This window comes from Colletotrichum scovillei, assembly GCF_011075155.1.
Source record: "Colletotrichum scovillei strain TJNH1 chromosome Unknown Contig00004, whole genome shotgun sequence".
Lineage (NCBI taxonomy): Eukaryota > Fungi > Ascomycota > Sordariomycetes > Glomerellales > Glomerellaceae > Colletotrichum > Colletotrichum scovillei.
The window spans coordinates 1,375,764-1,399,461 of NW_023336262.1; the positions used below are offsets into that span (position 1 = coordinate 1,375,764).

General features: G+C 53.0%; 9 protein-coding genes across 9 annotated transcripts; 3 read left to right on the forward strand and 6 right to left on the reverse strand.

Moving 5' to 3' along the window:
- Positions 1-12: 12 nt before the first annotated feature.
- Positions 13-947, reverse strand: HER10_EVM0001224 (uncharacterized protein). The gene has a single exon (XM_035470979.1). It carries the CDS (start codon positions 644-646, stop codon positions 140-142), a length of 507 nt encoding a protein of 168 aa, XP_035334627.1. The 5' UTR covers positions 647-947; the 3' UTR covers positions 13-139.
- A 3,544-nt stretch (positions 948-4,491) lies between these two features.
- Positions 4,492-5,793, reverse strand: HER10_EVM0011111 (uncharacterized protein; the record flags this gene model as incomplete). The annotated part of the gene is made up of 1 exon (XM_035480550.1): positions 4,492-5,793. One exon carries the CDS (start codon positions 5,791-5,793, stop codon positions 4,492-4,494), a length of 1,302 nt encoding a protein of 433 aa, XP_035335347.1.
- A 2,606-nt stretch (positions 5,794-8,399) lies between these two features.
- On the forward strand, positions 8,400-9,625 carry HER10_EVM0001122 (RNA polymerase Rpb3/RpoA insert domain-containing protein; the record flags this gene model as incomplete). Its single annotated transcript, XM_035470880.1, has 2 exons — positions 8,400-8,490; positions 8,555-9,625. Exons 1-2 carry the CDS (start codon positions 8,443-8,445, stop codon positions 9,623-9,625), a joined length of 1,119 nt encoding a protein of 372 aa, XP_035334625.1. The 5' UTR covers positions 8,400-8,442.
- Positions 9,626-9,861: 236 nt separating this feature from the next.
- HER10_EVM0001428 (ThiF family protein) lies at positions 9,862-11,494 on the reverse strand (the record flags this gene model as incomplete). The annotated part of the gene is made up of 4 exons (XM_035482860.1): positions 11,178-11,494; positions 11,118-11,123; positions 10,988-11,067; positions 9,862-10,934 (listed from the first exon to the last, which is right to left on the reverse strand). The coding sequence occupies exons 1-4, from the start codon at positions 11,357-11,359 to the stop codon at positions 9,862-9,864; spliced, it is 1,341 nt and encodes a 446-aa protein (XP_035334641.1). The 5' UTR covers positions 11,360-11,494.
- A 291-nt stretch (positions 11,495-11,785) lies between these two features.
- Positions 11,786-15,038, forward strand: HER10_EVM0004394 (telomere length regulation protein; the record flags this gene model as incomplete). Its single annotated transcript, XM_035474042.1, has 3 exons — positions 11,786-12,795; positions 12,861-13,295; positions 13,348-15,038. Exons 1-3 carry the CDS (start codon positions 11,949-11,951, stop codon positions 15,036-15,038), a joined length of 2,973 nt encoding a protein of 990 aa, XP_035334869.1. The 5' UTR covers positions 11,786-11,948.
- A 137-nt stretch (positions 15,039-15,175) lies between these two features.
- On the reverse strand, positions 15,176-17,924 carry HER10_EVM0001400 (uncharacterized protein; the record flags this gene model as incomplete). Its single annotated transcript, XM_035471148.1, has 1 exon — positions 15,176-17,924. One exon carries the CDS (start codon positions 17,922-17,924, stop codon positions 15,297-15,299), a length of 2,628 nt encoding a protein of 875 aa, XP_035334639.1. The 3' UTR covers positions 15,176-15,296.
- A 440-nt stretch (positions 17,925-18,364) lies between these two features.
- Positions 18,365-19,631, reverse strand: HER10_EVM0007459 (uncharacterized protein). Its single transcript, XM_035477014.1, has 2 exons — positions 18,988-19,631; positions 18,365-18,936 (listed from the first exon to the last, which is right to left on the reverse strand). Exons 1-2 carry the CDS (start codon positions 19,375-19,377, stop codon positions 18,469-18,471), a joined length of 858 nt encoding a protein of 285 aa, XP_035335086.1. The 5' UTR covers positions 19,378-19,631; the 3' UTR covers positions 18,365-18,468.
- A 176-nt stretch (positions 19,632-19,807) lies between these two features.
- On the forward strand, positions 19,808-21,676 carry HER10_EVM0003092 (NADH-ubiquinone oxidoreductase 49 kDa subunit). The gene is made up of 3 exons (XM_035472778.1): positions 19,808-20,623; positions 20,686-21,427; positions 21,485-21,676. The coding sequence occupies exons 1-3, from the start codon at positions 19,967-19,969 to the stop codon at positions 21,499-21,501; spliced, it is 1,416 nt and encodes a 471-aa protein (XP_035334772.1). The 5' UTR covers positions 19,808-19,966; the 3' UTR covers positions 21,502-21,676.
- A 24-nt stretch (positions 21,677-21,700) lies between these two features.
- HER10_EVM0013071 (ubiquinone biosynthesis mono0xygenase COQ6) lies at positions 21,701-23,412 on the reverse strand. The gene is made up of 2 exons (XM_035482441.1): positions 23,173-23,412; positions 21,701-23,118 (listed from the first exon to the last, which is right to left on the reverse strand). The coding sequence occupies exons 1-2, from the start codon at positions 23,360-23,362 to the stop codon at positions 21,824-21,826; spliced, it is 1,485 nt and encodes a 494-aa protein (XP_035335511.1). The 5' UTR covers positions 23,363-23,412; the 3' UTR covers positions 21,701-21,823.
- Positions 23,413-23,698: the final 286 nt, after the last annotated feature.

Below are 23,698 nucleotides of genomic sequence, written 5' to 3' on the forward strand. Positions count from 1 at the left end.
CAACTCTCAAAACTGGACACTGTTCACATATGAATCTATCCGTGCTACATATCCACGTCTGCCGTCTACCGCGAGTTGCTCCTGCGTATTACTTACGGACATTTCGTCTTTCTTACGCTCACTCCTCTTTGAAACCTAATCATGCCGTCTTTCCTTGCAAAATCTTCTTGTGAAAATCCTTCCAATTCGTCTCACACTGCGACTTGACAACCCCAGCCAAAAGCCTCGAGCACCGAATCTCAACAACCTCCTCCAGCTCCAACGCTCCCTCACCCTCCGCCCCCTCGGCATCCTTTACGCGCCAGCGCGTCTCGAGCAGCACGTTGAGCGGACAGCTCGTGCGGACGAAGCTGCCGTCTTTCGTGAACGTAAAGTCGTAGTCGCTGACGGCGTCGCCGCTCCAGATGGCCTTGGGAAGCATCGAGGGCACGCTGTCGGTGACGGAGAAGCACTGCGTCGCGGCGATGGGGTCAATGTCCTTTGGGACGGTGGGCGGGATGGCGGGCGTGCGGGCGGCGTAGTCCTTCATGTTGGGGTCGCATTTGATGTGGTGCTCCGCGTCGTGGATGAGGGCTAGGGCGTCTTCGCGGGAGAGGGTTGAGGGGATGGGCGAGATGTGTGTTACGGTTACTGTGGTGTTCAACATTTTTGCGAGGCGTTGTGTTTGGTGATGAGGTACTTGATGTCGTGGGGTGTTGGTGATTAAATGAGTTTGCAGTCTACGACGTCTTGAGATTTATGTTTAGATACGAGAGCGATGAGATGTGTTTTTTCAGAATGAGATTGCAGTCTGAATACGAGATGAGATAAGAGATGTAGTGTGAGAAAGGAACCCGCAGCTGAAATGATAAAGTGTATGCCCCAGACAAAGAAACTCAAATTCGAAGACGATGATGCCGCCCTCCCGAGCTTTCCCTTATGCGTCAAATTGAGAGGCCGCTCTCTAGGAGCTGCATGTGATACAGTTGATGTATCAGACGAAGCCTCCCTTTTGCGTCCCACGGACCCGAATACGGGTGTTTGGAGAACAGGTGCCCACTGCATGATAGAGTGTTTTCTTTACTTAATCCAGTATTTTTTGGTTTCCCCCATTGTTTTCTTAGGCCAGTAATGGATCCAGCGACCATGAGGATGATTCCCCGCAGACCCGGTAGATCCGGAATCGATGAGCGAGGACAAAGGATTATGAGCCCAGCGACTCAGGTGGAAGAAGCTTAATTCAACCTCATTAGAAGTCCATTCCCAAATCCCATGTGCACATGTATACAGCTGGCCCTCAAATGGCACCAATGGTTGTGACTACGATCGGTGTGTTTCCGAGTGTCTTGGGCATTACGGGGCTCGGCGGAGCTGCGTAAGGTAGTCTTACGCGGGATGAACCAGTGGGTCTCGGACCCGGATGCGGATGCGGATACGGGGAGTGTAGTAGATTCCTTAGTCGAGCGAACTCCGGCATGCTCTTTCATCGCCGCGATACGAATTTCGATGGGCCCTTCTATAGGATTGTGCTATGTTTTCTTTCCTTGCCTTTCCAAATGTCTGAAATGACGAGATGCACAAGGCTTTCCGGCCCTTTGCCTGGCCTAACCATTGGACCGCGGTTTGGTTGGCCTCCTGCAGAATCTTGGAAAAAGGGAGGGATGCAACTGTTGCTGATTCGCTTGTGTCATACCAGAACGCCTCACCTCATACATCCTGGTATGCAGCATACATGGCCAGTAAGTTTCTAAGGTGACTTGCTGCACGCTCTGCGTTTCGATTTAGATTACTATACAATTGTTCGCTCATACTAGAAGCCTTGGGCGCCTGCCGTAGGCGCAAGGCTCGGCATCATGGATATTACAATGTCAACACTTTGTAGTCACAATGTGCTCGTCAAACACCGGTCATCGAATTCGTTTCCCTTGCCCCCTTACAACCATTTCAGAACGAATACTTTAAGCCACGATGGATAGGTCTGGTGAAGCTGGCGCTGCGGCAGTTGCTTGCGCCGAGAATATATCACTATTGTATCTTTTGAGCAAGCGTCATCACGAGCCCCAGCGCAATCTGCCATCATCAAACCCCATTGGAGACAAGGAGAGAATGCTGCAATTCAGTAGAGAGCGGAGTCTATGCGGCGCCTTCGCGTTCTTGTCCAGCATCGATGGAAATCCGGACTTCGTTCCCGCCGTCTACATTGAAGAACTAACCGAGCAACAACGTTTGGAGATTGTAGTGGCCGTGAACAAAAAGAGCCGGAACAATGGCGAGGAAGTCTTGCTAGATATCAAGCATGGATTCGAACAGATTTTCCAGCAAATAAAGGGTCTGAACGGCAAGTATTGAAGCTATCCTTCTCAGGTGCTAGGAAACCATGAGCTTACTCGATGCTGAATAGGTCCCAAGGAATCAAGAACCAAAGTTGAGAATCGGGTCTTCGAAGAGGTTGTAAGGATGTGCTACGATCGGATCCTCAAACGCATTCGCGAACAACCAACTACGCGAGTTGGGAGATCGCAAGGACGCCCAACGAAAAAACGACAGTCAATCGAGACATTGCTCGAAACGCTCAGCATATACTTTACTCAGCCGGGCAATAGCATGGCACAGTCGCAAGAGCTCTTGGCAAGAGCCCGCGATATAACAAAGTCCCTCGGAAGATGGAGAAGATACCAAGATCCTTCTATGTTGAAGTGCTTGGTGGAAGATATATTCCAGCTCTCACGAGTCGACCACTTTGAAAAGCTCGTCCACATGATCCCTCACACGGAAATGGCCCCATCATCGAAAACGAGCCTGTGTAATATGATCTCCAAGGTTGCGCGGTACAGAGAGGTCTCTCGACATATATACCGGACTGCGAAGAAGTACCCAATTGCTAGGTCCGCGGACGTGGTGACCGTTAACCTCGCCAGATTTGCGCAAGGAGCTTACGAACGGATGGGAGCATATGCAAGATACCCGAAACTCACCACAGCTCTGTCAAGGAATGGAATCACGAAAGGCCCCGATCGGGTCCTCAGGGATGTCTGGTCACAAGAAAACGATGAGGATGTCAACGATGTATTCGAGAAGCAGGCCAAGGATGTACTGAAGAACGCAAAGGTCCACGCTGAAGTTCAGCTGATATACCACTACCATCTCAAGAGCCGCCATTCCGACCTTCCACCTAGAGTTATCCGGTCCAGTAAAGACGCGTGCTACCTCTGCAATGCTTTCATTGAAGCGGAAAAGACATTTTACACTTCCCGTTGTCACGGGAGGTTATATCCCTCGTGGAAACTACCGCGAGTCCCCAGCCGCCTTGACCTTGCTCAAAGATTCAACGAGTTGCTGAAAGGCAGAATAATCAGTGCTTATGGTAACTTGGCTGGCTTCAGAGCCAACTGTCCAAAGGAAGATCCAGCGGAGAGCACGATTTCGACATTGAATTGGTCTGTCTCGACTGTGGAAGAGGAGCCATCAGTACCGGCCGCTCCAAGTGGAATAGATGTTGTCATCGTGACGACTGAGGAAGAAACAAAGAACCAAGAAATACCTCACGACATCGAAGCACAAAATGATTCTGTTGAAAATAAGGACGTGACCCTAGAGGAGCCACAGGAAGGGGATGGGGATAACCAACTTGAGTCAACATCAGTGATGAACATACCCGACACTGAAGAGACTCCAAACAAAGGAAGTCAAACAGAAGAACCAATAGAGAGCGGGATACATATTGGACATGAAGAAGAAGAGAGGTCAAACCTCCAGGGTCAGGCCGCGGAAGATAGCAAAGCTACGACTGTGGTTGGCCAAGATGATGAAGCTCAAACTATAGAGGCCTCTCCGAGACGAAGGAACGCCTCGCCAGTCCAAGAAGACCGTATTCCACGCATAAGTCCTTCCATTCGAATATCCGATAGCACCAGGATTCAGTCTCAAAGTCCCGATCGGCGAAGTGAGCTCAGGAGAAAGCAACGTCCGATTCAGATCAGAACATCATACGCTGTTATCAGAAAAACATACCGTCCTAAGGAAAGAACCCCACCCACCAAATCTACGGTGTACAACATTGAGAAGACAACTCTCTACTCGAATAACGGCAAGATCGAAACCAAAAAGAGGGTGTTTCCCCAAGCTCGGGAAGGAGACACGATGTTGCGGGAGCAAATGCTTCCAGCCAGAATTAGGATTATGATGAATATTTTGGCCAATGTATGATGAGCACGGTGATACCTCATTTTTTGTAATTGCAATTTTCATTTGAGTTGAGACTATCTGCGTTGGCCTACGTTGAACGGCTCAAGCAGTCCTTAGCCAAGGACTCTTGGTCTATACAGTGGGCAAAGTTTGATTCCTAGAGAACAAAAGTCGGGCCATATCCATCCCCTCATTACCATGGCCAGGCGAGCTGCATATGAAGCAGCAAAGGTTCTCAAAAAACAAATCCAGTACCAATTTCCGTTACCTCCCATGACCAAATCTTCCGAATACTCCGACATGTCACAAGTGAGACAAGCTCAAACTTTAGAAAGGGCGCAGCTGGTCCATGTGAACCTTGACAACCTTCTCGGTGGTGAACAGCGCCACGGCACCTTCAGGGCCGTCTTGCTGAGGCGCGATAGCCTTGGCCTTTCCCTTCGAGTTGACTCCGTTCTCGGAAAAGAACATGTCCGGGACAGGGGCCTGGCTCTCAGACTGGCTACCGAGGGCCACATTGGGGTGTTCAGCGGCGCCAGAGATCTCAAAGGTGTCAAGACCCGTGAGACTCTGCTCGTGAATCCAGCCCTGAGAGTTCGGGATGATGAACTTCTGGTGAACGACCTGGATCTCCACCACGTCGTGGTACTTCTGCTGCGCAATCCAAGCCTCAAGGTCGTAGAGCATGTAGTAGCGAGCCTGCTGCTGGATCATCGCATACATGGCATAGTCGAAGCCGTTGCGCGCATCCCAGAAGAGTGGATACATACCGGTGCGAAGGAAGCGCAGAATGTGAGCAAAGAGATCTCCATCGTTGTCGAAGTGGAAGACGCCATCGCGGTACCAATCGCGGAAGTTGATGGAGAAGATATACTTGAACCAGGGGCTTTTCTCGAGGACATCCATAGAGCTGACGAAGCGGCGGCCACCAATCTCCAACTTGATCTGGCCTCTATAAAGAGGCGGCATGCCGAATCCAGCGGGGACAGAAGGCATGTCGGGGAAGTCACGGCCGACGAAGTTCTGGTTGGCACCCGGAGGCGAAGGCATAGTGCCTCGAGTGGTTCTAGTGAAGGGAGTGCGAGCAGGCGCAGCACCCGCGCCGAAGTTCACGTTGGTGCTGGATTCGCCATTGGAGTGAAGCTTGTTACCCACTTCGAAGTCGGTGACGGCGCGGGCTGCGGGAGTGTCGGAATACTGGCTTCCATCCGTGGACGTGGCGCTTACAGCGATGCTCGCAGCATAGGGATTAACTCGGGGGTTATCTGATAGAATCTCGGGGTACTGGCGGGACCAAAGCGGGTTGGTGTAGTAGCCGGGATCTCTCTGAGGCTGGAAGAGGGTGGGCTTGCCGTTCTTGACCCAGATCTTAGGCTCAGCACTCTTGTCCCAGACTGTAGGCGAAAGGATAGAATTCGGGGCCGCTTTCATGCCTCCAATACCGGGCTTGATGGTCTTGTCCGAATCGTCCGAAACTCCGCTCTCATTGTCGCTATCGCCAGACTTGATGGAAGAGCCCGCGGCGAAGCGGACCTTCTTCTCACCTGGAGACTTATCGGAGACGTAAGTCTTCAGCGCGCTGAGTCTGGGAGTAGCAGGAGGGGCCACTGCAGCAGGAGTGAAAGTCATAGCCTCGAGCTTTCTAGCAGTCTTCTCGTCGGTGTCGATGATCTTGATCGCAGGACCGGGCTCTGTGTAAGAAGAGAGAGCGCAGTCATGATTGGCATGAGAGTTACCCTTGAGCTTGCTCTGACTGTGCTTGTTCTGAGATCCACTATTGTGGATGGTATGGCCGGAGTATGTAGAAGATGGCAGCAAAGGAGCCTCCTGATCATGGCGCTGAGTATGCTGGGGAAGCTGAGTAGAAGAAGGCGCCTGAGTGCCTAGCTTCGCAACAGCACTGTTCTTCTTCTCCGGGGATGGATTGTAAGAAAAAGCAGGGAGGAGCACAGCGTCAGCAGAATCCCTGTCGACAATCTTGAAAGAGCTGGATGCTCTCTTGTGGCGATGGATAGGCAACTTCGTCATGCGACTCGGAGACGGGTTCGAAATTGCTTAGTCGATGGTCAGTCTAGTACAAGGCTACACTTCGAGGGTCTTACCTCGGATCTGGGTCTTATTGGCGAAATCGATGGTGTCAATCTTGTCCGACGAAGCCGCGGCGCCAGACTCATGGGCATCCTTGTCTTCGGTGGTCATAGAACGAGTCGTACTGATGGTGACGACAGAGTCGCGAGTACCATTCTCCTTGCGATCATCCTCGAGGGTAGCGGCAGAGTTCTGAAGATGATTTCCATTCTCACGTCGGTTGCTGGCGGCGGCCTTGGTAGGCGTAGCTTCGTCCTGGGGGGCGGTCTTGTCGTCGGGGGCATCTCCAACCTGCTCGGGGCTGTGGCCGAATAGCGCAGAGAGACGGTCTCTGCGGCTCTTCTTGCGACCGGAAGAGTCAGAGGAGGCAACTTGCTTGCCAGTCAACTTTTTCTTCGACATCGTGGTTGCGAACGCGGGCTTGGGAGCTAGGGGAGGATTTCCGATCTTGACTGGGATGGAGCAAGTCTGCTAGAAGTCAAAACAATGTACGAAAAAGAAAGAAGAAAAACAATGGGAAGGAAGGAGAGGTGACATTGTTTCCACTGACCTCGAAAATTTCCCTCGAGTAACGCGGGTCTGGCATGTGCTGCTGCTGGAACGCTGGAGCGGCAGAGTGAGGATGGACATCATCTGCCGGCGAGGCATCGCATCGCCAAGGCGACACACTGGTACTTACATTCACCACCATCGCTGCTGGAGTGGGCGGTGTCTGTGAGTCGAGTGTGAAGGAAAGCTCGTACAAGCATTCAGTCCCAAATAAGGGAAGTAGTAATGCGGAATCGAGTGGTGGCGTCTGTGATGTCTGTGATGGCCACGACAATCGCAAAGTAGCCTCGAATCTAAACAATGGTCAATGGAACTCTTTGATGAAGGGCTGAATGAAAGATGAGTATATGGGAAGTCTTATCTCTTACCTCGAAGAGGAAAATACGATTCATTTGTGTTAGGGACGCAAATCCCAACGATAACGATGAGAAGATTACACCTGCGGATGAGAAGCTTGAGAGTAGCTTCGTGTTTTCGAGGAAAGAATGAAGGGCAACGAACTTGAACTGAGGTGCGATGAGGAGTGATGAGAAGTGATGAGTGAAGCAGGGAAATAGAAGGGCAGCGAGCCTTGCAGAAAATATGTCTGCGGGAGGAGTAATGTTGTTGACGGGAGGAAGGTGCGGCAGGTCTAGGTCGCTCTTGCCTCCGAAACCTTACTTCCCTTAGCACCTGCCTTACCTTTGCTACACTTGCTCCTTCCCAACAGTTATTCCTCTGCCAGATAAGTATTCGACCTATAAGACGGAAAAGGAGGCGGGAGAAGACTCATCGTCCTCATCCGGTGCGCTCTTCTGGCAGCCACCCACCTTATCCAAGGTCAGATGGTATGGTACCTAGGTGTATTGGTTTTGCTTCTCAATGCCGATATATCACCAGAATACCGTCATCGTATTCGTAGGCTCACATCAACTCAAAACCCGTTCCCATTGCCAACTTTAGAGATGCCCGCCACGTCACGTAGCCGAGATTGACCATGGCAATGGAGGGAGCATATGCGTTTAAGTTACCTTTCTCTGTAAAAGCCATCGAACTCTCCTTCACTACGTAAGGTACCAATTCTAGCATTAGTCAAACGTCTAAGAGGTAGTTACGATTCGTTGGGTGCGCGGCCGCAGAAATCATTGTAAGTCTTCAGTGAATGCCATCTTCGTTCGCGATAGCCTCATGGTCTGGTCCTTTTGGATCACGACTAGCATGCTTACGTCTGGTGTTGGTGGAACTACCAAAGGAATCTAGCGACACCTGGATGTCACTGACGAAAATTGAATACCAGGAAGGCCTAAGACAGCTACACGCAAAAAGTGTCTCAGCAGACACTCGAGCCGATACATCAAGCATTGTGATTTCTCATGATGCTGAACGACAGACCGTCCTGTGGAATTGAGTGATGGTCTCGCGAGTCGCAACTAAGGTACATCGGTACTGTCCGTTGTGACGTTCAATGCCCCACATAGCTTCTCCAGATTTTTTTTCTTCCAGAACGCATTCGGAGTAGGGGGGTTGGCATTAACGGTCCAGGGGGCGTGTACGTAAGCCGCATAGTCTCGGTGTAGATAGAGGGGTCCTCCAAAAAATTATTTTGCATTTCCATCGATCGCAACTTTTCGCAGTCGCAGTCCAGCCATACCACACACAACCATGGCGCCCTCCTCAACACCCAGTCAAGCCGAGCTGGACCGGCGGAGGGTAAGTCGATCCGACACAACTTGCCTTAGAGGCACAATTCTTCCATACTGACCGCTCCTCGCAGATAGTCGGTATCAACAAGGAAACTGTCACCGATGTGACTTCGACCGACTACCCGGGCACCTACGCCGGCGAGGACCACGCTTGGGACCTCGACCGTTTCGCCTCCAACTTCCGCGTCCAGTTCCACCACAATGCCCAGCACGAAGCCTCCTTCTCCCTCATCGGCGTCGATGCCTCCATCGCAAACGCCTTCCGCCGCACCCTCATCGCCGAGATCCCCACCATCGCCATCGAGAATGTCTACATCGAGAACAACACCTCGGTGATCCAGGACGAGGTCCTCGCCCACCGCCTCGGCCTCATCCCCTTCACTGGAAACCCCGAGGGCCTGCACAAGTTCTTGAAGTGGTACCGCAAGCCCGAGCAGGGCGGCAAGGGCTCCTTCGACTACAACACCGTCCAGCTGCGCCTGCGCATCGAGTGCACCCGCAACCCGGACGCCGCCCCCGGCGAGACGGACCCGGCAAAGGCCTTCCACCACGCGAACGTCTACGCAAAGGACATTGAGTTCGTCCCCACCGGCCGCCAGGTCGAGTTCTTCTCCGGCGAGGACGCCATCCGCCCCGTCAACCCCGACATCCTCATCGCCAAGCTGCGGCCCGGCCAGTGCATCGAGCTCGACATGCACATGCACAAGGGCATCGGCTCCGACCACGCCAAATTCTCCCCCGTCGCTACCGCTTCGTACCGTCTCATGCCCACCATCACCATCACGCGGCCAATCCTCGGCCAGGACGCGGACAAGTTTGCTAAGTGCTTCCCCCAAGGCGTCATTGGCTTCGAAAAGGTCACAAAGAAGGAGGCCGCCGTTGCCGGCAGCGGATACGAGGGTCACGAGGGCGAGAAGAAGGCCGTGGTCAAGGACGCCATGAGGGATACAGTCAGTCGTGAGTGCTTGCGCCACCCCGAATTCGAGGGCAAGGTCAAGTTGGGCCGGGTGCGCGATCACTTCATCTTCTCCATTGAGAGCACAGGACAGTGGGACAGCGACGAATTGTTTTTGGAGTCGGTTAAGCAGTTCAAGACGAGGTGTATCCGTCTTGAGCAGCAGGTCATCAACATGGTTAGATGAAGCATCACTGCACATGTACCATACTTATAGATATCCCGTGTTTCTGGTTTTGCAAGGGCTGGCTGGCAATGGAAAGAAAGAAAAAAGTTCATAATGACACTCGGTTTTTATTCTCTAGATTCGTCTAGTTACTTCTTTTAGTGCGAGTACACCTGATATGCCATGCCTTTTGACATTCCTAAAGACACCGTCCATGCTATTATCATCATCATCCCACGTAAATGCTGAGTATCTATCTATGCGGCCTTTTTGAACCGCAGATAGAAGTTGAATTCCAGAGGGAAAGCAGGGTCCGTGACAATAACATTTTGCCCATCCTCCAGCTCGAGCTCCTTGATGGTCTTTCCAAGGTTGGCCCGTGTTTTCTCCTCCAGGCTGGGCGGAAACTGCATGTATAGGGTCTTATTGGCAGCTCTGAATGAAGGCTTCTTCAATTGTGCCTCAGGACGGATGGCAAATGAGTCCACCAGGTCTTGGAGTGTGCTGTCGGGGTCGACCTCGAGCGGCCGTGATTCCTGTCCGCAGACGGGGCAGTCGTCTTTCTTCTCGTGCTTGAAGGTGTAGGTGTAGATGCTGTCATTTCCAGAATACATCATGTAGTTTTCCTCCATTCCAAGCGTTGGCGCGGCGGAGCTGGCGAGCTTAAAGGCTTCATTGCAGCATGCTGCCGCAATGATGGCGTTTGTGGATGCGATGGCGGGAATGATGTTCTTGATGACTCCCTGGGTCAGGGCGTAAGTGACGCCTGTAATGTTGAACTCTTGGGCACGTGTAAGAGCCTTTTGGTACAGCCAAGACACATGGGTAGTGTCGTCCTTGTCCAGCTTTGGAAACGGCTTCTCCTGGTCCCAGGCGATGACGTGTGCCCACTCAATGCAGTGCTCCGGTTGTCGGGGGATTGAGGCGATTGTGCAGAGAGGGACAGCGGCTCTCGGTGCGTGCATGTCCAGTTGGCATTCGATACAAGATGTGATCGAAGGTACGATGACTCGAGCCTGGCCCTTGAATCCCTCTGTGCCTCCATCTATCATGGGAATCAATGAATCCGGATCCTCACCTTCTTCAGCAATCTGTACGAGGGTCGCGTTGATCCACCGGCGCGCCTCGATGCTGTCCAATCCACATATGACGAACTGGAATTGTTTGTAGAAGTCTTGACCAAAATCTTGAATGGCGCAGTTATGGGCTGTAATGTTGACACCTTTGACACGACGCATGACGAACTGAGCCGCGACTTCAGCCTTGTATTTGCCGACGTCGGACTTTCTGAAGAGGAATTGCCGGTTTAGGTTCGAGATGTCGATAGTATCTGGCCAAGCAAATGTCAGATCTTAAGTAGAGCGGCGGGAGAGTACGGCTTACCCATGTCGATGACATGAATATCCTTAAACTTTGACATGGCCAAGTTCTTTAATATCTCACATCCAAGACCTCCGGCGCCACTTGTATAATGTCAGTCGCAGGTTTCGTGTTCGAGGAGGGGATCACCAACATTACCCTACACAACGTATTAGTAGACAGAACCGACTCATTGGATCATGCAATATCATACAAGACCTTGATCTTGTCAAACTGTTCAAAAGCCTCCTCCGTTCCGGCCACATCAGGGTCGCTGAAGGGTCCTGGGGTCTTGCGAATGTTGTCGAGGTAGGTCCTGTACCATGCTATGGTCAGCGATTGAGTGCAACAACTGACGGATTGTAGCATGAGAGGCGTACCATCTCTTTGCCTCATCGACTTGATGTGTCGCTACTAGCAAAGGTGCTTCGGTAGCCATCGTGAGGAGGTTTCGACTTGGATTGACTTGTAGGCGATGTTCGTTCGTGGCGATCACTTTGTTGCTTAATCCTTCGGTTCTCAGTCTGGGTGAGCTTCGGGAGGTGGAGGGGCCGACATGACGATACCTACCTACCTATATAGGGCCAGGTGAGCCTATGTCCGTGCCTGATAAGACTTATCGGCATGCTCGTTATCGATAAGATACCTTAGTGGGAATCATAGGTACCTACCTTAGGTACCTTCTATAGTGCCTTCTATGGGGTGTCTACAGCACAGGGTGTGGAAAGACGACCCCAACGGTCCTTCACTCTTTGGGCTTAGGTGTCTGTCCATTCATTCATGGAAGCAGTTGGGGACATATTATTCCTAACGAACAGAACTCCCACCTGATATTGCAATCAAAACTCAGAGCAATCAGAAAAATCTAGTTCGACACTAATCTGGATTTTCGACCTTTGAGGTGACAGTTTGAGAAAGCCCTTTTCGTTTCCTCACGGTACCATGCAAGGACCGTAGTCTACCACCAGAAAAGGGATTATCAAGCATGGACGACTTCTTTACCCCGGTCAGCACTACCTACCTCAAGGCAAGGCCAAACGAACCATTTTTGGAAGAGCCAGCCACAAGCAACAAGCCTCAATCATCAAAAGCTGCCGCCGAAACTCTCTCTGTAGAGAATGCTCTAGAGACTCTAAAGAACCAGCCAGATTATGGCAATCTGATTGGAGTCCTTAAGTCCCTCACTGATGGCAGTGTTGCTGCAACAGGATTCAGGCTTGCGACGCCCAGTCCCGAGGCTGCGCAAATTATTCAGTGTCTCGTCTCGGAGATTGTTCCCAACTACTGGCCTTTGCTCAAAGAAGATGCTTCCGGAGGATCTGGTATACAAGGTGTCGATAGCCCAAAAGACGTCGAGTTGCTGCTTAGGTGCTTGAGGAGTGTCACGGGTCTCAACGCTATCATCACCCGTATGAAGGCCTTGATCCAAGAATCCAAGGCGAGCGCCAAGGATGTGAAGCGTCCAGATCTAAGCCTAAACTTGAACGTCCTACTCGAGGTCAGCTCAGCAGTATTGGGTGGGGACGACTACCTTGCTGCACTATGGGCGTCGAGTAGCGCTGGGTCGGAGTCTGCGGCGAGGAGACGGCCGATGGCGAATGAGTTCATGGCATTGATAGCCGGTGGACGCCTCATTTCAGTTGCAGCGGAGGCAGATGCCATTGCCAACCCGGACAAAATCAACAAGAATCAACTTTGGATCGCAGACGGGCAACAATACAGCAGGTGGCTGGGTCGAAGTGTCGGGGCATGGGCGAAGGGTGACAACTCGTCTGACGATGCGAAGCTATGTTCAGAGGTTTTCATACGATCACTTCGCCTAGGTTATTCTGGCAAGTTCACCATTCTCTACGCCATCCCTTCGGTAGCTCGAGGAATGTCACTAACAGATTTGTAGATGCCCTGATGAAGCAATTCATCAGCGAACTTCTGTTAGGCCCCGAGGAAAGCCGAAACGCCTTCTTCAAGCTCTTTGGCCAATTCTCTCAACTCGAGCAGAAGCGGGTCATCTTTGCTGTTCTCAAGCACTTGTCGGAGACATTTCTCAATAAGCTGGGTGATGTCGAACCTTTGAAGCCGAACTCGGTTATATCCGCTGCGACTGGCATCATCGAGAAGATAGTCTCCAACGAAGAAAGCCGAAAGGCATATTTGATCTCTTGGTTGACCAGCTCAACTGGTGCTGGCTTGGGAGACGGCATAGGTATCAGGCGCGCAGCCATAGCGGCGCTTGCACAGGACAGAGAATGTGTCACTCAGGTATTTGAGAAGAGCCTTCACCAGTTCGGCGATCAGCTATACATTAAGCACTCTCCCATCATGCAGCAGCAAGGTTTGATTCTTTCACCTCTGTCACTCTCTAGCACTCACTGACTATTGCAAAGCTCATGCACAAGTTCTTCTGCTTAGCGCCAGTTATGTCAACAAGCTCTCACCCCTGAAGCTTAAGATGCTCATGCGATCTTCAAGCTACCTCAACACCGTGTCCAACCGGATAGGCGCCTCACAAGAGAGGGCTAGATTCTTGGGTATGGCAGTGGGCGAGGCCCTCTCGAGTCTAATCGACGGTGGTGACAAGAAACTGGACTTCAAAATGGAGGAAATGGCAACAGACGAGGCACAGTTCTACAAAGATCTCGTCAAAACATTAGATAGTACAGGGCCTATCGAGCCGTTGATCACCACCCCCAAGGTGGAGCAGAAGAGACAGCCACAACTGCCAGGACCATCCCGCCGAAAGCCAGCACCAAAACCCAAGCAGCCAGCCGCGCCCTCAAAGTTTATCATACAAGAAGTCTCAGACTCCGAGAGCGAGGACGAGGATCTCATACCCTACGCCAAGCCCTCTGATGATGCAGAAGACTCAGACGAAGATGCCACGCTCGTTCGCCGCGACAAGCCACGAGCTCCAGTCTATGTCCGCGATCTCATAACCTACCTCCGCGACACTGACAACTACGATAAGCAAAAACTGGCCCTCACCACGGCTCCGCCCCTGATCCGCCGCAAAGCGAACTTTGGCACAGAAGTCTCCTCCCATGCAGATGAGCTCGCCACGCTTCTCGTCGGCCTACAAGACAAGTTCGAGATTGAAAACTTCAATGACCTCCGTCTTCAGGGCATGATAGCCATTGTCGCAGCACAGCCACAGAAGATGGGCCAATGGTTCGCAAAGACTTTCTTTGACGGCGACTACTCCATCTCGCAGCGTGCCGCGGTTCTCATCGTTCTCGGCCTCAGCGCCCGCGAGCTCGCCGGCTTCGACACCTCCGAATACGCCGCCGCCGCCTCTTTCCCCTCCAAACGCCTCCCGGAGAAGATGGAAGCGCTCTACCTCGACCCGTCCACCACCCAAGCCCGCCTCGCCTCCTCGTCGAATCTCAAGGCCATCCCCGCCAACGCCCTCGACACCATCACCGACTCTTTGACATCCTCCTTCCTCGCCCCCATAGCTGCCAACGCAGCAGACGCAACAACAGGACCAGACGTTCTCAAGCTCTCGACATTTACCTCCCGCCTGCCCTCAAAGTCCACCAAGAAACCCGGCATCCGTTCCATCCCCAACACAACGGCCTCCCTGCTCGCCACCTCCTTCTTCTTCCCTTTGACAGCCCGCTTCCAACACGCCCTGCGCTCCCATTCGGCTCGCTCCGGTATCTTCATCCAGCCGTACCTCCTCTCCCTTTACCTAAAAACCCTGGCCGTGCTCGTCCATGCCGCGGGACCCGCAACGCTGGCCCTCCCGCAGATGACGGCCGAGCTCTGGGATCTTCTGCTAGGTGTCCGCGCCCACGTCAACGGCGACGTGCCCGGGACCCACGCGTTGCTAGTTGCGCTGGCGGCTATGCTTGAGGTCAATGAGGCGTCTGACATGCGGCGCTTGTGCGAGGCGCATCCGCGCGAGGTCGTCGAGACGCAAGAATGGGTCAGCGGTGTCTTCAACGGCACGCGCGGTGAAGATGGCGGGGAGGAGAATAATGTGAAGATGCTCTCTGCCGCGGTGCTCATCAAGCTACAGGAGGCGACGGAGAAGTATCGGGCCCTGCTGCTGGGCGACATGATAGGGTTCTCATAGAGTACGATAGGGCAGGGAGATACACTCTCAAAAGGAATGGATGTCATTGTTAAAAACGATATCTGACACGGGCCTTCTCGTTCGAAACAAACATTGCCCATGCCACCCTAGCATCCAACTTAGAGTAGTCATACATGTCCCTCGTCAACAATCCACACCCCTTCTAACGCCGATGCTCCGTGAATACATAAGCAGGTCCTTTCCGTATTTTCATGCTGCTTTCATGTGTACAAAACAAAGCCAAACGTGCCAAACCCATCAAGTGGATTCACCCATTATGTCCTGTAGGTCCTGTCTTCCGCCCTTACGGACAGGTAGCGTAGACAGGTACTGGTTCGCGTGACTTAAATGCTCACCCAAACTCATCGCCATTCTCCTCAACTCTTCCTTCACAGCATCTGCACTGGCGGATCCTTGCATGACCTCCACAGACGGCGGCGCTGGTGGAGGAGGCAGCGGGATAGTGCCACTGTCCCGGTTCCCTACCGAGCGTGGGATACCTGGGGGCAGGGCTGGCTGGGCGGCCTGCTGCGGAGTCAGATACTCGGGATCAGAGTAGTCGGCACTGTTGACGCTGTTGAATGAGCGGTGTGTGTTGAGTCGCAACCCGCCCTGGCCATTGGGCCGAACGGTAGCACCGGGCTCGGCTAGGTTGAGGTCGACGAGGCTTAGTTGGTCATCGTCTTTGGGAGCGCGCGAGGCGAAGTCCGAGTCATCCGAAACATAGATTGACGGTTCTCGGTTCGATGATGGTACATAGAGAGATGGTTCTCTATTCGATACTGGGACATAGATGGAAGGCTCCCGGTTTGATGTGGGCACGTAAAGGGAGGCATGACGCTCCAGGTCGAAGGGGTTCGCCATTCCCATCTCCGAGCCGCTGACAGATGCGACGTCCGAGTTTGCTGTTGAAGGACGAGTGAGCTCCGGCATGGGATCGGCCAAGCCCATGTCGAGGTCGATCAAGCTGCCAGTAGATACACGGTTATTCTGGTTACTGGGAGGCGGAACCATAAGTTCATCCAGATCTATCAAGCTCCCTGTTGACTCTCTGTTGTTCATTTGTGAGCCAGGCCGGGGAACCATTAAGTCGCCGCCATAGTTAGGAGCGGGGACAGGATCAGTCTGGTGGTGGAACATTTGCGGGCGAGACGCAGAACTGGGTCCCGAGTGGTCATCCCACGAGGGCCTATCTTCGTGGAAGGGGCGATCTTCGTTGAAGGGAAACCTCGACATTTCCGGGTTTGCGGAAGCCGGAGGTGCCATGGAAGGAAACTTCCAGTCCTGCGTCCTTCTATTCGGATTCAGATCTGCCGGGTCGCTCGATGGTGCTTTGCTGAAGTCTGGCTCGTCGCCCATATGATAATCGACAGACACGCGCGGTGCGCCGGCTCTGATGGTGTTCATATCCACAAAGTTGGAAAGATCGCCACCGTGCAGTGAAGCGTCGAGATCGATGAGTGATTCTCTCACCGCTGTTGACTGGAGCGAGTCATCTCGCAACGGAAGATCTGAAGTTGGTGGAGGGATCGGTCTGCCATAGTAGGCTCGAGAGTTGTCTTCGTAATTGGAAATAGTGTTTGGGTCAAACACCTTTTCTAAGGGAGCCTTCATGGCAGCAAGTTGTTGTGGCGGCGGTCTCCGCCGCGATTTCGGCTTGGATCGAGACATGTCGTCCAGAAGCATAGGGTCGAATTCCACGTTTGAGCCATACACATCGTAGACTGCCTGAGCGTCCGTGTTTTGGAAGACTTGTTGGTCGAATGCCATCGTTGTGCTGAAGTTCCATTCGTCGTTGGCCATCGCAGTGGATGAGAAGTCGGACTCATCCATGCCGGACATGCCCTGGGCTCCTCCGGGAGCAAAGAGTGATTTACGGCTGCCACCTTGTGACTCCCAAAGCTTGAATCCTCTCACTAGTAAGGCCAGTGATGCTGCTGGGTATTCTTGGGCCGAATTGGCGATGTAAGGGTGGTTCTGTACCTCTTCGATTGTTGGTCGCTTCGTCGGATCCTCTTCTAAGCAGTAGGCAACTAGGTGCTTTAGTCGGTCGGAGTACTGGTCGCCCTCCAATCGAGGCGTGTGTGCCTTGATGTAATTTCCAAGCTGATAAACGTCGACACCAGCCATGACGTTTGGTGGTAAGCCGGAGGCAATCTCAAAAACCATGGAGCCGAATGCCCAGATATCCACCTCTGTTCCATAGGACGTTGACTGATCGAAAAGTTCCGGGGCCATCCAGTGAGGGGTTCCGATGAAGGTTGATCGTTTATCGAATTTTGTCTCAATAACACCTGCCACTCCGAAATCGCAAAGTTGCACTCCACCAGCCTCGGTAACCAGAACATTGGCGCACTTGATGTCGCGATGAATGATGCCTTGCCGATGAACCCAGAAGACGGCTTCAGAGACCTCTCTGAGGATTGGTATAATCCACTTCTCTTGCAGGCCACCGGGAGCGGTCGGCTTCATGAGTGTCGCCACACTTCCTCCGGCGCAGTACTCCGTGATCATCCACATGGATTGGCCGACAGGCAATGCGTCAATGACATGATTGATGTTTCTTGCACCACTGTCGCTTAGAAGCTTCAGCGCATTAACTTCAGCCAAAAATTCCTTGAAGGTGTCCGCAAGCTTCGGATTGACGGTGTCGCTCTCTTCAATGTCGATGATTTTGACCGCCACAAGCATGCTGGTGTTGATGTCGGTTGCTTTATAGACACGACCAAAACTTCCCTTGCCAATCAATTCATTGAGAAGATATGGCGGCTTGTCCTGTCCTGCTTTAGCCACCTCATCGTCCACCGCAGCTTGCATCTTCTTCGCATCTTCAAGGGCCTTCTGCTTCGTCACCGAGAAGTCGGGGCCCCTGACTTGGAGTGACATCTTGGGTGAGTTGTGACTGTTAAGGACGGCCTGAAAAGCTGTATGTCTCTTCCTCAAGTCGATAAAAACAAAAATTGCGATCAAGCAACGGTCGAAGAGAAACAGCCCAGTCCCCTATGCATTCAATGCTGAGGTTGCCGATTAGGGCCAGATGTTATGAGAAGTTGCAGTATTCATCGAGGTTGGGTTGTACGCATACTGCAATCTGATACGTCCAAGTTCGGGTCAAACACAGGGGGTGAGGTTGCGAGCACGGTGAAAGTGGCAGGTACTGGAGTCGTTTCCAGCCAATCACTGTTAGCATACAGTAATCCATGGTATGCAACTAAGCCACTCACAACAAAGCGGTGTATCGATGTAACCATTTCACTCACAGCAAGAGGATTCATTGTCCTCTCACTTCAACATCAAGTCGCTCTCGTAAGTTCAAGCAGCACTTGCTTTCGTACAAGAGTGCTAATTGGTATCGCCGCGTAAGGTATTTGCTTGTGTATCTGCATGCAGCTTGCCTCGAAGTGGTAGAACATCTCTCCCGACTTACACCTCACAACCACCCCGACAACCAGCCAGTTTTCTTGGCTCCCGTCTTGCCTTCAGCTTTCCCCTCAGGCTTCACCTCCGTATCATTTGTTCTTGTCTTGTATGCCCTGGGACTCTCAAAATCACTTGCCTTGCCATTCCAAATTCCAAGCTTCTTTGACTTAGCCCTGGCCTCGGCAGCTTTGTACGCCTCTTCAGCCCCTCCCCATTCGACTCCCGTTTTCGCTTCATATGTCGTTGCCAACCCGAGCTTCAGCATCTCTAGCCCGACGTCTTTCTTGAACAGAAACGGTCTGACGTATACTGTCGCAACAACGCGTTCATATTGATCGCGCCTGTGAATCCGAGCCCAGACACGTTTGTTCTGTATGTAGCCTCTCAGCCATTGCAGCGCTTCTGCCGCACCTGGCTGCCCCGGCCGGCCAAAGTGTGCACCCTCGGGAGCATCAATTCCAGCCATCCGTATCGGTATCTGTGCTGAGTCTCAGCACTAGCTTCTCCTTTCGCTCAGGGTTGCACTTACTGTCTTTCCCTTGAGTGCGGCTCTGGTGTTGGGGACCTTCCTCAGCCAATCCCAGCCTGCCAGTCTGCCACCTGGTGTGTGGAACAGGTGAAAATTATCGCCATCTCCCACACTGGTCACTCGGCCCAGAAGAGTCCTCTTTCTGAAAAGCTCTGGCTGAATGTGATTTGTTGTGGGGAACCTCCGCAGCCGGGTCTGATAGAACATGAACGCTGCCAGCGATGCGACGGATGTCAGAAAAACGGGAGCCCATTCTCTAGCAGCCTGCAATGGCGGCGCAGGTTGTGGCAGCAGGTCATTCCATGATGTTGGTAAGACGCGCGCATCATCTTCTGACTTGCTCGGGGTGGGCGGTTTTCCTGAGCTGGAAGAGCTGAACGGCCATGGCATTTTCGAGGACTCCTGGTGGAGTTCTGAACCTACACACGTTCACCGGCGGTGAGATATAGACCGAGCGAGTGTCTGGACCTTCTGATCAGCTTATTAAGTTTGCGCAACCCATGAGAGAGAGGCCAAAATCCGGAATAGTCTTGATCGCAACATCATTGACTCCGAGAATGCTAGACATTGATGTCCAGTGCAAACACAATGCAAGTTGAATTGAGAAAACAGTTGCTTACCTCGTTTGATACCGGCTGCAGCTTGAGACTAGTTTGTGAGAGAGCTGCAACTCAATTGAATCCACATCCATGTAGCATAAGCCGTGTGCGATACAGTACGTACTGTATCCCAGACACTGCTGCGCACCTCCAAGGGCTGCGGCAAAACCGTGCTCCGCTGAGCCAATCAGCGAAGGCCCATTTTGAATCGATGCGTTCGAGCTTTCGGGACATGACGGCCACACTACACACTTTCGAAGGCGAATCCCCTCTATCCAACCTAGCCGGCCCTTAGCCATTGGCATAATAAAGGAGGCTCAATTGGAGGCAGCATATCTCCTTGACCTCTTTTGCAGCCGTCTCTCCACTCTACAATCGCCATGTCAGGCCTCTACCGACTTGCTGGCCACAGCGCCAAGAGGTTATGTCTGCGCCCGGCAGCAGTCACCTCCTTCGCCGCCCGCCCGTTCTCGACGACCTCCCTGCGCCGATACGCCGATGCCGCCCCCGAATACCAAGGAACGCGCCTCACTCCTGTCTCGACCGACTTCTCTCGCGCCGAGGACCACTACAGCTTGACGCCGCCGAAGGACCAGGACACGACACCTGAGGAGTCTGTCGAGGACCGAAAGATCCGCCACTACACCGTCAACTTCGGTCCCCAGCATCCCGCCGCCCACGGTGTGTTGCGTCTGATTCTCGAGCTCAATGGCGAAGAGATCATCAGAGCCGATCCTCACGTCGGCCTGCTCCACAGAGGTACAGAGAAGCTTTGCGAGTACAAGACGTACCTCCAGGCCCTCCCCTACTTCGACCGCCTCGACTACGTTTCCATGATGACGAACGAGCAATGTTTCGCCCTTGCCGTTGAGAAGCTTCTCAACGTCGAGATTCCCGACCGCGCCAAGTGGATTCGTACCATGTTCGGCGAGATCACCCGTATCCTGAACCATCTCATGTCCGTTCTGTCACACGCTATGGATGTTGGTGCTTTGACGCCTTTCCTGTGGGGTTTCGAGGAGCGTGAGAAGCTCATGGTAAGTTGGGAGAAATGACGAAGCCGATTGTGTGATTTCCGGCTAACCCGCGTGTCTGTCAGGAATTCTACGAGCGTGTCTCCGGTGCCCGTCTCCACGCCGCCTATGTCCGTCCCGGTGGTGTCCACCAGGACATCCCGGTCGGTCTTCTCGACGATATCTACCAATGGGCTACCCAATTCGGTGACCGCATTGACGAGACCGAGGAGATGTTGACGGACAACCGTATCTGGATCCAGCGTCTTCAGGGCGTTGGTGTGGTCTCTGCCGCCGAGGCCCTCAACCTGTCATTCACCGGTGTTATGCTGCGTGGTTCCGGTGTCCCCTGGGATATCCGCAAGAGCCAGCCTTACGACGCCTACGGCGAGGTTGAGTTCGACGTGCCCGTCGGTGTCCGCGGTGACTGCTACGACAGATACCTTTGCCGTATGGAGGAGTTCAGACAGTCCCTGCGCATCATCCACCAGTGCCTCAACAAGATGCCCGCTGGCCCCGTCCGCGTCGAGGACTACAAGATCTCGCCCCCTCCCCGTGCTGCCATGAAGGAGAACATGGAGGCCCTTATCCACCACTTCCTTCTCTACACTAAGGGTTACACTGTCCCCCCTGGTGAGACCTACTCCGCCATCGAGGCCCCGAAGGGTGAGATGGGTGTCTTCGTCGTCAGTGACGGCAGCGAGAGACCCTACCGTGTCCACATCAGAGCCCCTGGTTTCGCTCACTTGGGCGGTTTCGACCACGTTTCCAAGGGCCACATGCTTGCTGACGCTGTGGCGGTTATCGGTACTATGGATTTGGTGTTCGGTGAGTTCATTCATCTTGATAATGCTTCAATAAAGCAGCTGCTAACTATTACCCCAGGTGAGGTTGATCGGTAAAGGGTGTATCAGAGGATGGATATCAAAATGACTTTGAGGAACTTCTTTCCTTTTGTGTACTTGTAGAGTGAAGAGACAGAGCGCCGACGTATATACCGCATTGTTCTCTTTTCTAGAAGAATTTCGTACAGACCATGGCATGCAAAATGTCTCTAGTCTACGTTCACTGAATAAGCTTATTTATGAAAACCTCGGTCAGGTTTTTGGCATTGGCCATTGATTTGATATTTAGACTAAAGATACAAATGGCCTGACTACGCAGACCAGGCTTTTTTAGATTGATAGTACAGCTTTTGGGGTTGGAATACATAAGAGTACAACTCTAGAAGAGCTTGGCGCCAGTGGTTGAGGCTTGGTCCATGAAGAACTTCTTCAAGGGGCCGAGAGCATTCACCGCGCTAAGGCCAAGGGACCGCAATGGGACAAGAGGCCCGCTCTCCACAGAGTATAGCTTGTGAAGTTTGTCGCATACGCCCAGTACAATATGATTCGCAACGTAGCGCTCCGCATTGTACGCCTCAAGGGAAAGTGTCGTTCCCAGGTCCTGGCCAGTAGAAACGGCTGTCTCAATGGTCTTGACCAAGCTTTGGACGTCTCCTTGACCCTGGTTCAGGCCTTGCCCAGCCAGGGGGTGGATGGTGTGTGCCGCGTCGCCAACGAGGGCAATGCGCTCGGCGGTATAAGTGTCTGCGTGCCGCATCTTGAGCGGGAAAGAGGCAACGGTGCCCTCCTGAACTCCAACGACCTGCTGAGGAATCGCACGGTGATCGAAAGGAGTATGCTCGAGTCTCCAGGCAAGCTCCTCAGACTGACCAGATTCCTGCTTGTGCATAAACTCTAGGTCGACGGGGCTTAGTCGGAAGGCAGCGTTGACCATGGAGATGAAGTCTTTCGGCGAAAGGCTCTTCAGGAGCGCGGCGTTGGCAGGTGTTGTTGACCAAACCAGCGTCGAGTAGTTCCCAGGCATCGGCAACATTGCCACAGGGCCAGTGGGCAAGAAGCGCTGGTACGCGATTTTGTTGTGTTCTCCGCCCCATCCCTCTCCTTCTAGCTGAAGCGTCGCGACAACGCCATGTCTGCCGTAGTCCCAACCCTGCGCCTTGATACCGGCAAACGTCCTCACTGGGCTGTTTGCGCCGTCGGCTCCGACCAGCAGTCTTGCGTGGAGCTGCTTTCCGCCTGACAAGTGAACAACAGGCCACTGCGTCAGGTCCAAGTCCTCCGTTTCCTCTCCGAAGCTGATGTTCTCGACCTTTGCGTTGTCGAATACCGAGACTCCACCAAGCTCCTCCAGACGACTCAAGAGACCGGAGGTCAAGTTGAGGTTCTCGCACATGTATGCGATTGTCTTGCCCGGCGCCGAACCCGCCGGCCAGTCGAATTCGATTCTCGCGCCACTAACACCGTCCCAAACCTGCATTTCATTATAGTCTTGGACGCGATCCCGCTTGATGTGGCTCCAGGCTCCAATTGTGTTGAGGTATTGTGCTGAGGTCGGGGTGAGGGAGCTGCATCGATTCGAGAACTTGTCGGCCGGGAGGTTCCACGCGCGAATCTTAGAGAGATCTTGAGCTTCGACGAGTGCTACTCTGAGACGGGATGTGACTGGGTTAGCCCCTAGAACATGTTAGTCCCTCTCTATGTAGCCAGATAATGTCGATTGTAGCATACGGAGAGCGCTCAGAAGACTCAAGCCTGCCGGTCCACCTCCCACGCAAACGACATCATAGATGTCTGGCTCGGATGCTGAGGATGTTGCGCCTACACTCGCAAAGGACCGGCGAGCCTGGGTCTGGATTTTGCGTGTGCAAGACCTGCAGACCGACCGATTTGTGGCCAACAGGACTCTGGTGGTCGCCATTCTGTCTGAGTCGTCAAGAGGCGGGTTCCTGAGGGGTTCGCTGAGGTTGGTATCACATGGAACGAGCCATCAGTCGAAATGATGGTCAAGCTCGAAATAATTCGCCACACCCAGCCACATTTCTGTTCAAGCTCAAGTGTGGCTGAGGCAGGACCCCTCGAGTCCGTGCTTGCTCTTTCCCCCCTGCTCTTACCTCGGAGTCTGGAAGGACTGGAAACTTTGGAAAGGTCATCCCCCTGTCACTTCCCTAGTCGCCCCCCACACTAGTTGTTTTTTCCACATGACCTTTGCTGTTGCCACAGCACCCAGAAGCGACAGGATGCTCCTGCTTGTTGC